The sequence below is a fragment of the Anneissia japonica genome, unplaced genomic scaffold (assembly GCF_011630105.1).
Source record: "Anneissia japonica isolate Jap-2015-1 unplaced genomic scaffold, ASM1163010v1 scaffold287968_len422783_cov224, whole genome shotgun sequence".
In the NCBI taxonomy this organism is placed as follows: domain Eukaryota; kingdom Metazoa; phylum Echinodermata; class Crinoidea; order Comatulida; family Comatulidae; genus Anneissia; species Anneissia japonica.
The window spans coordinates 323,871-338,703 of record NW_022752528.1 but is presented as its reverse complement, the minus strand read 5'-3'; the positions used below and the strand labels follow the sequence as shown (position 1 = coordinate 338,703).

At 33.0% G+C, this 14,833-nt stretch overlaps 1 protein-coding gene across 1 annotated transcript in view; it reads left to right on the top strand.

Annotated features, from left to right (window-relative positions):
• LOC117122314 (fibrillin-2-like) overlaps nucleotides 1-14,833 on the top strand; it is a gene marked incomplete in the record, with an annotated part of 84,576 nt that overhangs the window by 67,355 nt on the left and 2,388 nt on the right. Inside the window, 18 exon segments of the mRNA XM_033267870.1 lie at nucleotides 578-697; nucleotides 990-1,112; nucleotides 1,600-1,713; nucleotides 1,994-2,098; nucleotides 2,860-2,973; nucleotides 3,213-3,329; nucleotides 3,639-3,752; nucleotides 4,495-4,854; nucleotides 5,254-5,370; nucleotides 6,378-6,488; nucleotides 6,710-6,832; nucleotides 6,942-7,058; nucleotides 7,497-7,607; nucleotides 8,180-8,293; nucleotides 8,690-8,812; nucleotides 9,557-9,670; nucleotides 10,089-10,202; nucleotides 10,365-10,478. Coding sequence (XP_033123761.1) covers nucleotides 578-697; nucleotides 990-1,112; nucleotides 1,600-1,713; nucleotides 1,994-2,098; nucleotides 2,860-2,973; nucleotides 3,213-3,329; nucleotides 3,639-3,752; nucleotides 4,495-4,854; nucleotides 5,254-5,370; nucleotides 6,378-6,488; nucleotides 6,710-6,832; nucleotides 6,942-7,058; nucleotides 7,497-7,607; nucleotides 8,180-8,293; nucleotides 8,690-8,812; nucleotides 9,557-9,670; nucleotides 10,089-10,202; nucleotides 10,365-10,478 — 2,325 coding nt within the window.

The following is a 14,833-nucleotide window of genomic DNA, read 5'->3' as shown; positions in this document are numbered from 1 at the left end:
ATATATGGACATGGTATGACATCTTCATGACCTTATTTGGATTTGATATGGCATCATAATGCCCATATATGGACAATTAACACAAAAAGCTCAGCTAGGTATAACTTTGATTGATCATTAACTATGATTTCTTTGCTTATTATTTGTTAATTGTGTTATAAATAACTGTACGAAGCACCCTGTGTAAATATAGACAATGAATGGAATTAAATTATTTGAATAAACCAATATTGCAAAGCAAAAGACCCCTAAAGATGAGTAAAACAGGTCTCCTAGCTTCCCCATGCTTCCCCATAGCCTTTTGAGATACTTGAGAAATATATACTAGCTCCTTCTAGAAGGATCTGTAAAGTGTGTTTTGTAGGATGTATATACAGGTACACATTCAAGTTTAAAATATGCTTTGTTCTGGGTAATGGGTGGACTGTTTCATTATTTTTTAATAGTGTTTTCCTTGGAAATGTTGGAAATTGTGGTATGTTACTTAAAGACTAATGCTGAATTGTGTGTCTATGTTATTATTGTGTCTATGTTATTATTGTGTACAGTAGTAAAATTTGATCTTGTTTTATTGTAGACATCAATGCGTGTGCAGCAACGCCGTGTCAGAATGGAGCGATTTGCATGCAAGGAAACACGTGTGACGATTACCAGTGCGTTTGCTCAGAATGCTGGGCAGGAAGCAATTGTGACATACGTAAGAAAATTACTATTAATCAAAACTAGTCAGTAATAAAAATAATTAATTGGAATGATAATCTGTCACGGAATATCACATAACTTGGCCTCTCCTATCTAAGTTCTCAAAAAATCTGATGAAGCCAGAACAGAGTGCTGGCGAAAGCTTGTGTATTTAATAATTGGAGCTAGTTAGTGCTACCAGTGTTTTAGTAATTATTATTTTTTAAATATTGCACAAGTAAAAAAAATATATTTAATTTGTTTAATTTTATTTGGCTAATTTTTATTTTAATCGTACGTATATCTAGTCATTGACAATTGTGCCTCATCACCTTGCCAAAATGGAGGTCTCTGTATGAATGGTTGTCCAATTACTGAAGATTTTACCTGTAGTTGCTCAGATTGTTGGGGAGGAGAGTTTTGCACTGAAGGTAAGAATAATTTTAAGAATTATTTTTTAGCCTTCCCTTGGTAGGAAGCTACATTGTAACTGATGTGCATAATGAACAGGTTCTTCTCAAGTGACACCCATACTATTCTATGAAACTTTGAGCGTTAATAGCTGCCTAATAATTGTGTGTGTACACAGGAAAGGGCCATGTGCTCAGTTTCTAATGGCAAAAAGAATAATCATAATAATTATGTAATACACAGTACATACAGTATGTATTAGATACATAGCCTGCTGGAACGGATGATTCCATTTTTATTGAAAGTTAAGTTCCACTAAAAACCTTGGTAGTGTTTGATTCATTCAGGTAAGTATCTGGAAGACTACAAACATTTCTAATGATTTGTGTAATTTAGCCAAAATATTTTTACCCTTGGTGAAAATTAAATCAATGCAATTACAGCTTTCATTTTACATTTTATTTTACATTTTGAATTTTTATATTTTGAATTTTTATGCTTTTTCAGAAATCAATGCTTGTAATGGCAATCCATGTATTAATGGTGGAACCTGCTCCAATTTCTGCTCCTTTTACATGTGTACCTGTGCCATTGGCTACTCTGGAGATAACTGCCAAAATTGTAAGTCAAGATCAGCAAGATTTTATAAGTCATATGCATGTATGATATTAAGGCTAAGGCCATTTGTGTTTATGGTTTAACCATCCATATGCATGCGTGGTGCCATATGTGTGTATGGTAAAGTCTATAGTCTGAAAAGTTTGTTGGCTTTCAGAATTATAATAATGATTATAAAAATATGTGAATACTTACAGCAAGGCCTTCACCACAAAATTTCTATAATAACTCTATACTACATTTTATTAGGTATCTTTGTACAATAATGATTTTCTTTTTTAAGATATCTGTGATAATAATCCTTGTGCCAGTGGGACATGTATGCCAACGACCAGCTCGTTCATCTGTGAATGTGACTCATGTCACTCTGGACAATTCTGTCAAGATGGTATGTTATTTATTCATGTATTCATTAATTAATTAATTAATTCATTCATTCATTCATTCATTCATTTCTTCCCTTGCCTTCCTTCCTTCGTTTCCTTCATCCATTCATTCATTTCATTTATTAATTTATTCATTCATTCATTCACTCATTCATTCATTCACTCATATATTCATTCACTCATTTATTCATTCATTCATTCTTTCACTCATTCATTCATTCACTCATTCATTCATTCATTCATTCATTCATTCATTCATTCATTCATTCATTCAATCACTCATTCATTCATTCATTCACTCATTCATTCATTCACTCACTCATTCATTCATTCATTCATTCATTCATTCTTTCACTCATTCATTCATTCACATGCTGACCATTCTTGGCCGGCCATGCTTAGTTACCCCGGCTTGCACTGTTGACAGGTTGTGAAGTGGCTCATGCTTTGTTTTAGTCCTAGGTGCTAATATATAATGGCTTATAAATTAAATAAATATTGTGTGGCCGCCTCTCATCAACATCGATGGTAACATAATATACACAAAAAAAAATTTACTTTTTAGCTGTTGCTTATCATTTTTGTATCTCTACTGAGATCCAGCCATTGTTTCCCACAGCATTGTTGTTTTCCAGTATTTTGCCTTTTAATCTATATATATATATATATAACTTTAATATTGAGCTGTCACTTGCAAGCTATATTGATTTACATTTTTTAATGTGATGTTCGAATGTTGTTAACTTTATATATTTTTTATTAGATGTGGTGGCGTGTAACAGTCTGAGCTGCCAGAATGGTGGTCAATGTCTTGAATTTTGCACTCACTTTACCTGTAATTGTACTGAAAACTATGATGGTCCCAGTTGTGAATTTGGTATGTTACCCCTTCCAAATAAATATGAGAAATATACTCTTTTAAAAAAATTATTATTTGATATGCTTCAACGTATGTTACCCCTTTCACTAAAATATGAGAAAATTGTACACTTTAAAAAAAATTATAATTTAATATGCTTCAACCTGAGAATGACTTCAAAGATGAGTAAATATTTTATTTGTATTCATAAAATATTTCTTTTTAATTTTTTAAGTGTGTTGTTATTTCTTTTAAAGACAAGAATGCTTGTTTAAGTGGACCATGTGTTAATGGTGGGACATGCGTTAATCAGGGAAGTAATAGTTACACCTGCACTTGCCCACCTGAATACACTGGTAACACCTGTGCTGACTGTAAGTGATTTAACTTGATTTTGATAATAGTTTGATAATGATTATGACAATTGTAATGAGAAGTTTAATTATAATCAGTGTACTTGTTTAGTGTACTTGTTTAGTTAAATGATAATTTTGATACTGGAAATTTTAAAAAAACAATTATAACGATGATTATTTTTATATTCATAATAATTATATTTAATTATATTAAATTTAATATTTTATATTTGAAAATGAAAATGATAAAAAATCATTTATGTAACTGTAATTTTTTATAACAATTGTTTTAATGATGATACTTATTTTGTGATTTGTTCTTGTCAGTGGTGGCAACTTGTACGGCAAATACTTGTAAGAATGATGGTGATTGTATATCGTTCCCTAACGGCTTCATCTGTCTTTGCAAGGGCCAGTGGACAGGAACCAACTGTGATATACGTTAGTATATATTTATTTACTATTTCATCATTAGGCCTACTTCGTTATGCCCATCTTTAACAAACCCTGTAAGAACCTTCATGTAAGGCTTGAGTGGTGTTGAATAGCTTTGTGGTAGTGATGCTTGCCATCCTATCCCAGGGTTGAGGGTCAATTCATGTCACAGTAACAGGATTATTATAATCAAAAACAATTCCACTCTCTAAGCCTCATATAAATGAGACTATGCAAAGCATCTTGTGTGTGTGTTTTTCTTTGTGAATGGATTGCCACTAGAATAGTTGTTATAAGATCAAGTTCATAGTCCACATGTCAAGTGCCCCCTCAGCATCTTATATTAGATGGATACGATGCTGTATAAAACTACACTATTATTATTACTATAATATTATAAGCTCACTGTCCTTGATATTTGTGCCTTAATAAATAATAGTACTACACACTGTATTCAGCTTGACCAAGTCATCTAAGAACACTATTCAATTAAACTAAACAATGTATAACGTGATAACGCCGGCTTTATTCGAGGTCTAGTTAAGACCGTTTCATAGCAATCCGGCCCTGATATTCCCGAAATGACTTCTTCCAGCATGGGACCCTTGATATTGTTCTTAGTGTTGTACTGTATCTGCATATGTACTTACCCACACCTAATACAGTCTGCAATAACAAGGAAGCAGTGTGTCACATTCTGTATTTTATCCTCAAAAATCTTATCTATATTTTAAAATTAATTTATCAGGGAGACCATGTGTAGAAAACTATACTATCCCGACTGATGACTCCCTTGTCATCCAATCTAATAATTACCCGGAGAACTACAACAACGGAGACAACTGTCTTTGGATCATCTCAGTCGCAGCTGGTCGCAGAATCCGTGTGTTGTTTGATGACTTCTCGACAGAGACCCAGTATGATTGGTTAGAAGCTGGTAATGGTGACAACCCAGCCGACATGTCAAGTAGAATTATTCGACACTCGGGGCCAGATCTGCCAAGCAATTTTATATCGACAGACAATAAAGTTTATATTCAGTTTATAGCCGATGATGACAAAACAGAAAAAGGATTCCAAATTACGCTGCAGGATGATGAGTTACCAAGTATGTTTTTTTTAAATTTATTATTTTAAATATTTTTTGTATTATATGCATAGTATACCTATCAAAATAACATAATAATATGGCTTAAATAATTATTAAAATTAGATTAGCTGTATAATGATATTTATGTGAAATTATGTAATTTAGAATATATTTTGTTGAGGGTTTGTGGAGTGGGTTTGTGGGGGTGGGTTTGTGTGAATAAGATGGTTCTGTCTGGGTTTTTTTAGAATTGCTTTTTGCCAAAAAAAGATTGTGGTCATTGTATCAGTTTAATGCAAATACTTATTATCTTTTTTTTTTGTTTTTTTTTTAATCATTTTGATTTACCTTTTTTTTGTACCACTTTAATTTGTATTAAAATTTAAATAAAATAATTGTTTACCTTTTTTCATACAGACACTAGGCCATGTAATAGTCTGCCGTGCCAGAATGGAGGAACTTGTTATGATGTGATTGAACGTTATACATGCACCTGTCCTTCAAACTTCATTGGGACAAATTGTCAAACCTCAAGTATGCATTCTTTTTTTTTAATTTTAATATTTTAACTTATTGATTGATATTTTATTTTATTTTTATAAGTATGTCATTCATTTTCAAAATTTTAATATCTTAACATTTTGATGTTTTATTTTATTTCATTTCATTTATATTCTTTTATTTTATTTTACAAAACAAACCGAAACAACAGACTGCTGTGTATAGGTGGGCCATGGAGGGGCATAAGTGGTCACATGACTACTGTCACATGGTGTGCCATTCCAACACTCAAAACATAGAACAAGCAGTATAATAAATAATTCAGAAGAAAAAAATTTAAATATAGTTATATAATCATATTAAGCATCTGTCAATATCAAATACTGTAACTAATTTACATTTACTACTAGCTTTTAAATTTCTTTTTCTGTTATTTTTATGTATATGTTTATATACATTGTATACATGTAAACATGTATATGTTTATGTACATTGCAGATGTGAACATTTTTCATTGATGATGGTAGTAGACCTACCGAAACATGTCTGGTTTGGGGCCTTGGAGGCCAATGCATTGAATATGGGCACTCGCGTATAATGAAATTTAAAGCAGTTGTGTTTTCTATCAAATGTATAGTGTATTCTGCTACTACATCAACCATTTTTCCAATTTATGATTAAAATTTGAAAGCAGAACCCCTTAGAGGCCCTGTTGACATGGCATATATAATATAAAAAGCATTTTTTTGGTAGATGGGTATATTTTAATGCTTACCCTTTGCTCTGTATTTAACTATTTTGATTGGTAATTTTCCTTGTACAGGTATTTCGAAAATTGATTATTGATTTTTTATTTTTGTTTTTTATATCTCCTTTTTTATCTCTTAAAATCAATTATTTATTTGGTCAAATACAGGACCATTTGGAAAACAGTTTATTCTGAAATGTTATCCTGTAAAGATGTTTTAAATAAAAAAATAAAAAAATAATGAAATTATGAAAGCATTATTTGAATTTGTACTTGATTTGTTTTTCTCCAGGTACCTGTAACCCCAACCCTTGTCAAAATCTTGGTACGTGTACTCAGGATCAGCAGGGTGGTGTCATGTGTACTTGCATATCCGGCTTCATTGGAGATCGCTGTGAGACACGTAGGTGTTCCAATATTTGGCATAAAAATGCTTCATTCTGAAAACAAGTTTTAAAGTGACATTCCAACAATCAGTTGATCCATCAATCAGTCAGTTAATTGATCAATCAATCAGTCAATTCTCTAGTAATGTACTTAATTCAAGACCTGATATAAAAACACAGTATTAACTGTTTGCAGTTAGTTGATACAGAATTTAATAATATTTTTTTCTGTCTTCAGCTGTTACCAATGTAGATTGCACGTCTTCTCCATGTTACAATGGAGGGACGTGTACACTAGTCTCTGACAACTCCATCACATGCCAGTGCATGCCTGGGTTTATGGGAACATTCTGTGAAGAAGGTCAGTAAATCGCATTTGTATATTATATATAATTCTCTGTTGTGTCTTTCAATCTTTTCAATGCTGTAAATGTTTAGTGAATGTATTTTTGATGATTTTTTTCTTTTAGATATTGATGAGTGTACGAGCAACCCATGTCAGAATGGAGGTACTTGTATTAATAGTGTAAATCAATTCTACTGCAGCTGTACAAAAGCTTTTCAAGGAGTTACTTGTCTAGAACCAAGTAAGTTTGTTAATCTACCAAAATGTAGAGAAAGGAAGAGAGCACATTCCTAAAATAGCCTCTAGTTAGGCCATGGAATTCATCCTCATCACCATAGGAATGTACCCCGGCCTGTTGAGATTTAGCTAAATAAAGGTTGCCGAAGGCTTCCTAAGTGACTTATAGATAGATAAGGCTCTTGTTTGTTAGTTATAATATCTCATATAATATGTTAATGGTAAACGAGATTCTACATAATAATAATAAACATACCTCTTTCCTGCTTGTAGATGGGTAGTGATGGCGACCCATCTCAAAATCGTGTGCGCACGTTTCTCTACATCATGCATGTTCAACAATTTATTTATCATAGTTTTTTAGTGGTTTAAAAGCGCCTTGAGATGGTTTTTTGTTGAGGAAGGCACTGTATAAATGCATGACCTTTGACCATTCTTGCAGTTGTTTGTCGTGAGAACCCTTGTCTGAACGGAGGCACATGTATTGTAACATCAAATGAAGACTTCCTCTGTAATTGTGTTGAGGGTTATGAGGGAAATATCTGTCAAACTGGTAAGTGGTCATTTATGTCTTTATATAAACATCAGTATTAAATTTGAATTTTTTGAATTATCTCAAAAATATAATACATATAAAATTAATTTTAAGTACATAGAAACAAAAATAATACAAATAGAGTAGAACTCCTATTAAGGGAACATCTTCGGGACCAAAAAAAATGTACCGCTGAATAGAGGTTGGCCGTAGTGTTAGAATATATACCTTCCCTTGCTTTGTGGCTGAAAAAGTGTTCCATTAATTGGGGTGTCCCAAAGGAGGCGTTCCAGAAGACTGCACACTTTGAAGAGATATTGGGGATTTCCCTCTAAATTCCCACTGAAATTTAATCACAGTTGTCCTTAAGTCTCCTGAACTCGCTGGAGTCCCAGAATTTAAATGTTATGAAGTGTTATGAAGCCAGCCCCCCCACCCTTTCAATTTTTTTTTTTTTTTTTTTTTTTTTTTTATTAAGTATTATTATTTATATTAAAATATATTTATTATTGTTGTTGTTGTAGGTACTATAGTATTATATTAGCTGAACGAATTTTAAGTGATTTTAACAGAATAATTTTTTTCATTAGATCGTGATGAGTGTGCCAGTAATCCGTGCTTGAATGGTGGCCAATGCATTAATCAAATCAACCGTTATGTGTGTGTCTGTCTAAGTGAATACACTGGAGATAAGTGTTCAGAACGTAAGTGATACAGATAGTAGTTTCTTAAAATTTCCTGCCATATCTTATATTCATATTAAGTACCACGTATAAATCCACATTCATTTATCCATCACCACTTCAGTATGATGTATGTGAATTACTAATACTATGGCTCTTGAATACAGTATTATTTGGGTAATAACAACATTTCATTGGTTAATTCTACTAGTTGGCATGTGGATGCAGTGTTTTTTTTTTTACAGCTCCTGGATACTTGAACCATATGGAAAATTTTACCCCTAATTCCCTTTTCCCTGCTTCCTTTTCTTCTGCTGCCAATTTTTTCCTGCAGCCTGTAGGCCCTATATATTCTTTATTTCTTTTGGGAATGAACAATTCCTTTAAATTTATATCATAATCTATTACTTGTTGCAGCTGTTGGTAGCGTGTGTGATAATGCTCCATGCCACAATGGTGGAACATGCCAGGCTTTTGCTTCTGGAACTGGCTATATCTGCTTTTGTCCTGCAGGGTTTGAAGGAACTCACTGTCTCACAGGTAGGTGTGCTTCATCTTGTATTACCATCTGGATACACATGCGAAAGTGGTTTGGCACAGAACGAACAGTTTGATTTCCCAACCTTGAGGTTGGGGTTTCAAACCCTCGCTGTGCATTTAACTTTTTGTTCTTGAGCAAAGACTGGTGTCTATCTGTATTGCTTCTCTCCACCCAGGAGTTGGCACCTGGTAGGGTTAAAATACCAAATGCGCTGATTAGCTCCTGCAGAGTTATGGAATATTCTTGGGGAATTGAGTCTGTATTCCATATGTATTTAGTTGGAAACAAAGGTTCCCTCTAAAGTTCTTTTGACACTATCAAATTCCATCAAAAAAGCATAGAATAAAATGTGATGGAACAATATCATCAAAATACATCAAACTGCCTAAAAAATGTGATGTATTTTTATGAATCTGAATTATCAAATCCGATTGGTTGGTGTGCTTTCTGGTGTTTACTTATTAATCAAAATGTGTTTTCTGAAAATTTGACAATTTTTGACGACATCAAAAAAACTTTTTTTCATACAATTTAAATTGATGTGATATGACGTCATCGTGCCCATATATGGGCACATCATATTTTTTTGTCACATAAAATTTGATAGTGTAGACAAAGCTTACAATTAGCCTACAATTAAGTCTGCCATGCAAACACCCTCATTCTATCAATATCAGCATTCATTTGTGTAATTTATAATTAATGATTGAATTATATCTGTAATGGCTTGATTGATTCCCCAGATATCAATGAGTGTGCAAGTAATCCGTGCGGAAATAATGGTTTCTGCGTTGACTCTGTTAATCGTTTCTTTTGCTCCTGCTATCCAGGAATTGATGGTGATAGATGTGAGATTGGTAAGACCTTTTTGTTTTGTGTTTTATGAATATTTATTTATTTATTTATTATTTATTTGAACTTTATTTAATGAGAATAGCCCTGCAGCTCACCATTAATGGAGAGCTGATATTAAATACACAGATGAAAAAGAAGATATATGGTGACAATTTTCAAAATGACATATCCATATGAAATATTAAACCAATGAAAAGAATGAATATCAATTCTTATAATTACATAATAAATAATGATCGGACGATGATTTTAAAAAGTAATAATTACAAGGATAACCCAGCGTTTACATTGTTTCTTTAAATGGAACACTCCTTAAAAATAATAGAACTGTCACAGTTTTTCGGTAATAATTACCAAGTATTCATTCTCGTTCCTTTATCCATTATCACTACTGTATGATGTATGCCATTTTCATTACAGATTTCAATGAATGTGATAGTAATCCTTGTACTAATGGTGGAACTTGTGAGAATAAAGTTAGCTCGTACTTGTGCGTGTGTAGTGCTGGCTTCTCTGGAACCAACTGTCAATTTGGTAAGGCCAATCCTACTTAACTTTGGCTCTCAAATTAGCAAAGTAGATTTGCATTAGTAGTCTGTTGCACTCTAGGCAAAACCAGATACACAGTGGCATATCTAGCATCCAGGGGGTTCGCAGGAGGCGCATCCCCTATGATGTATGCCATTTTCATTACAGATTTCAATGAATGTGATAGTAATCCTTGTACTAATGGTGGAACTTGTGAGAATAAAGTTAGATCGTACTTGTGCGTGTGTAGTGCTGGCTTCTCTGGAACCAACTGTCAATTTGGTAAGGCCTCTCTTACTTAACTCTGGGTCTCAAATTAGCAAAGTAGATTTGCATTAGTAGTCTGTTGCACTCTAGGCAAAACCAGATACACAGTGGCATATCTAGCATCCAGGGGGTTCGCAGGAGGCGCATCCCCTAAAAAAATTACTCGCGCTCCCAGTCGCCCCCAGAAATTACTGTCAGGTAGTTAAAAATCACCTTATTTTGCTATTTAGCACCCCTCAATTAATAATCGAGGCACCCACCTCATCTTTGCAACCCCCCCCCCCATCAGCACCCCCATAACAAGACTTCTAGATACACCACTGCAGATACAGTGTATTCAATGAACTTGTTAGTGCATTGCTTTTTCATTGTAGTGTAATAGATTAGAAAGCATTTATGGACAATATTTTATTTACCATTTTGAAAATATTTACTTATCATTTTAAATTACTATAACCTATATTAGTTTTTGTGCTTTTTGCTCTACATTGCATAAAAGGCCAGGCTATCATCATCATCAGCATCCTTTAAGAGGAGGTTTTAATAGTGTAATGTAATATGTATTATAAAGTACTAATATCAATAAACCTGAGTATAAATCAAAATCATGCTGTGTATGTTTAGATGTTAAAAAGGTGTGTTTTAAATTTGGTCTTGACAATAGCAACTGTGGGTGATTAGGTAATAATGTTTAGGGTTGGGGGAGTTCCAAAAAAGGTGACCTGTGTCCCTAGGATTTGGTTTTAACTCAAGGAATAATTAGCAAATTACGATCGGAAAAAAGGAGTGTGCAACATATTTAGTGGTTTGCTCCTATGTTTGGCACTTGTTTATAGATATTAATATTTGATGTTTCATTTAATAATTGACATCTTCTTTGTAAATGTAGGTAGATTTAGTTGTATATAATTCTTTTTGACACTACATGGTTCAGTTGAGTGGTAGCACCAGTGGGGCATGCTGGGGGAACAGGACCCCTGTTGATGCTGACAATGGTTCAGTTAGATTTGTGAGTCTGTAAATTCCCTTGTCATAGTAACCAAGTAACACTCACTCCATCAGTGTTGTAAAATTCTGATTATAATCCATCCTACCCGTGGCGGATTAGCTTATTTTGGAAACGGTGCCTTGGGGGTGCCTTTTTATGAGGGAAAACAGAAAATTGAAATAATTCTCACTGAAAAAAGTTTAAACTGCAACAATATAAATATGCATCTGATGTGCTAAAAATAGTATCAAATGATTTTTAGTACCCCATAGTATTGAAATAAGAGGTCTCGTGTCCCCCACCCATTTCCTCTAGTTACTGGACCGGTAACTCTTTGAGTGCCAATCCACCTGTACATCCTATATATGCTAATAGGTACATATCATCCTCCTGTGTAAGGTCTTCAATCTATAAGTTGTAAGATAAAAGATATAAGAATTGTCATTTGTGTTCACACTGGTATAGAATGTGAGCCTATGAATTACAGTAGTCTAGGAAAAAATGTTGAGGTGCTGTTTGTCTATAATATTCTATTACTATATCCATAACACATTTATAATATAAAAAGAGGAATTTAGTATTTTCTTAATATTTCTTGGTGCTAATTTTCTCTTTTCATGCAATCAATATTTTAGTTTGCATTAAAACATTTATGGTTGTTTTCTTTAGCCTCTCCTTGAATTGGTTATTAGTGGTTTTACAAGATTTTCTTTGATGTAAGTAACTGTCCTTATAGCCGCAATCTAGTGACTTCTATGGAAATTTGCACAAATATTCAGGAATCTAACAGGTTTTCTTTTGGTTTTTTTTGGTATTTTTTAACCTCAGCACAGATAGCAGTGACCTTTGTAAGGCTGGAGACCTTTACAGGAAAACTAATCCATAATAATATACAGGATAGCTCAATTGAATATTATAATCACATTAGTAGTACATTATTTAGAAATACCTCACTAATATATACTGTAGATGATAACAAATTTGTTGATCTAACTTTTTACATTAAAATGTCAATATACAGTATTCTTCTTATCAACTCTATATAGTACTCATACTCTGTTGAGCTATATTGATTTAAGATCTCAAGTTGTAAATATTAAATCATCTTTATCTTATTCTAAACCTATTACTGTTGGTATACCACAAGGGTCTATTCTTGGGCCATTGCTTTTTATAATTTACGTAAATTCTTTGCCAGATGTGATAAATAGTAAATGTATCATGTATGCAGATGATACAACCATATTGTGTTCCTCATCTGATCCAATCCGTCTCCAGTGTATGATCAATCAAAATGTAAATAAGTTTACTACATGGTTTGATAGTAATTTATTAACCCTCAACATTAAGAAAACAAAATTTATGTTATTTGGCACTAGAATATCTCTTAATAAATTTAATAATATTTCTGTTTGTATTAATGGCAATGATGTGGAAAGAGTTGACAATTTTAAATATCTTGGACTCACGTTTGATTCACTTATGTCATGGAAACAGCATGTTGAACAAGTTGTATCTAGATTATCACAACGTATTGGTATTATCCAAAGAATAAGATACTGTATTCCAAATTTTGCTTTAAGACTACTTGCTAATGCAATAGTATTACCCTGTTTTGATTACTGTAGTAATGTTTGGTCAAACTGTAACTTAGAACTTCTTAATCGCCTTCAAATACTTCAAAATAGAGTAGCTAGAATCATTCTTTATGCTGATATGTACACCCCTATAACAGAATTGATGTCCCTACTAAAATGGAAGAGTGTTCATGACAGATGGGAACATGATTTGTTACTTATGCTGTTTAAATGCCTAAATGGTTTTGCACCATCTTACCTAACAAATCTTTTCAAATTTATGGACACTTTTCACACAAAAAATACAAGAACAATATTCATGGAAAGAGAAATTTTAAGTACAGAACATCAATCTTGTGGAATAATCTTCCTGTACATATTCGCACAAATTTTAAGTTGCTTAGTCTAATTGAATTTAAAAATCTTTTATAATTTCTATTGTACATAGTTTTTACTTTAAATTTTTACCTTTCTTTTATTTTCTTGTAATGTTCCTATAAATCTGGACCTCTTAGGAGACCAGTACTTTATTGTATTGAAAGAGCCATTCAGAATAAAGAAAGATTTGTATTGTATTGTATTGTATTGTAATGACGATACGATTTTTGTTTATAGTGGTAGGAAAGGGCCATATCGTGAACACTCCTTTCTTTCTTCAGGGTGGCCATGTTGTCATTTCTTTGATATTGGATTTCCGTCTGTTATGCCTTACCGCTTTTCGGGGTCCCTCTGTGTTCCCTTGAGAGCAGCATAGCCAGTTGACTCCACTGGGCACTGAACTGTTGAGATCTCTAGATCCCCAGCACAATTCCCATTGGTGCTCTCCTTGTATTTCAGCTGGAGGGCTGAATACAAGTTACTAATGCGCACCGTCTTTTGGATGAGACGTTTAAGCTATTGGTCCCATGTGCATTATGGCCCATGTGCACGCTAAAGAATTTTTCTTCGGAAAAGAGTAGGAGATTGTCTCCTGTTGTACTACCCAATCACCACCATAAGGACTCTACTGGAAATAGTCTTCTTTAGAGTTTCCTCTTTTTTTTGTGACTGAATAAATCCATACCATACTGTACTTGGTTGAGTTGAGAGGGGTGGAGTTTTAAACTATAAAATTGTTCAGTTATTAAATACTTGCATACTGTATTTGTTAGTTTAATTATACGTTAATAAATTTGTTTATATTATTTACTATATATTTAATTGCATTACTTAAAAAGTATCATCTTCTATCCAATTATGTAAATTTATTCTTAGCAGTTGATAATGATTATTTAGAACTGATTTACAGTATTTTGTTGGATATAAATCAATTGATATTTGATTTTACTTTTTGTTTGTTTGCTTAAAAGTACTGAAACTAACAATAATTAAAGTCACCATGCAAACGTTCTGACATTAGCCTCATTGCACTATTTGCTCTGATCCATATAAGTTATACTACATTTGTGATCAGACTAGTGAAGTCACTGCTCTCTTATATAGGCACCATATTGTGTGGGTGGGTGTGTATGTGTGTGTGATGTTCCAGGATTGGGCACGTGTGTGCCTGGGTTTTGTGTGTCAATGTGCATGTTTGCCTGTGTTACAATGTTCCTGTGTGCTGATCAAACATTCTTTGCTTGTATAATCAATACCTTAACTTTTTTTTAATTGTCTGCATTCTACTTAGAAAAACTTTTCTGTAATCAGTGTTTTATGATCAAATAATTTCTTGCATATTTTTTGATATCTGTATAAAATCTGATATAAGTACATGAGGAGTTACTTTACATATCCATATTTAGCATAAGAAAGTATAATACATA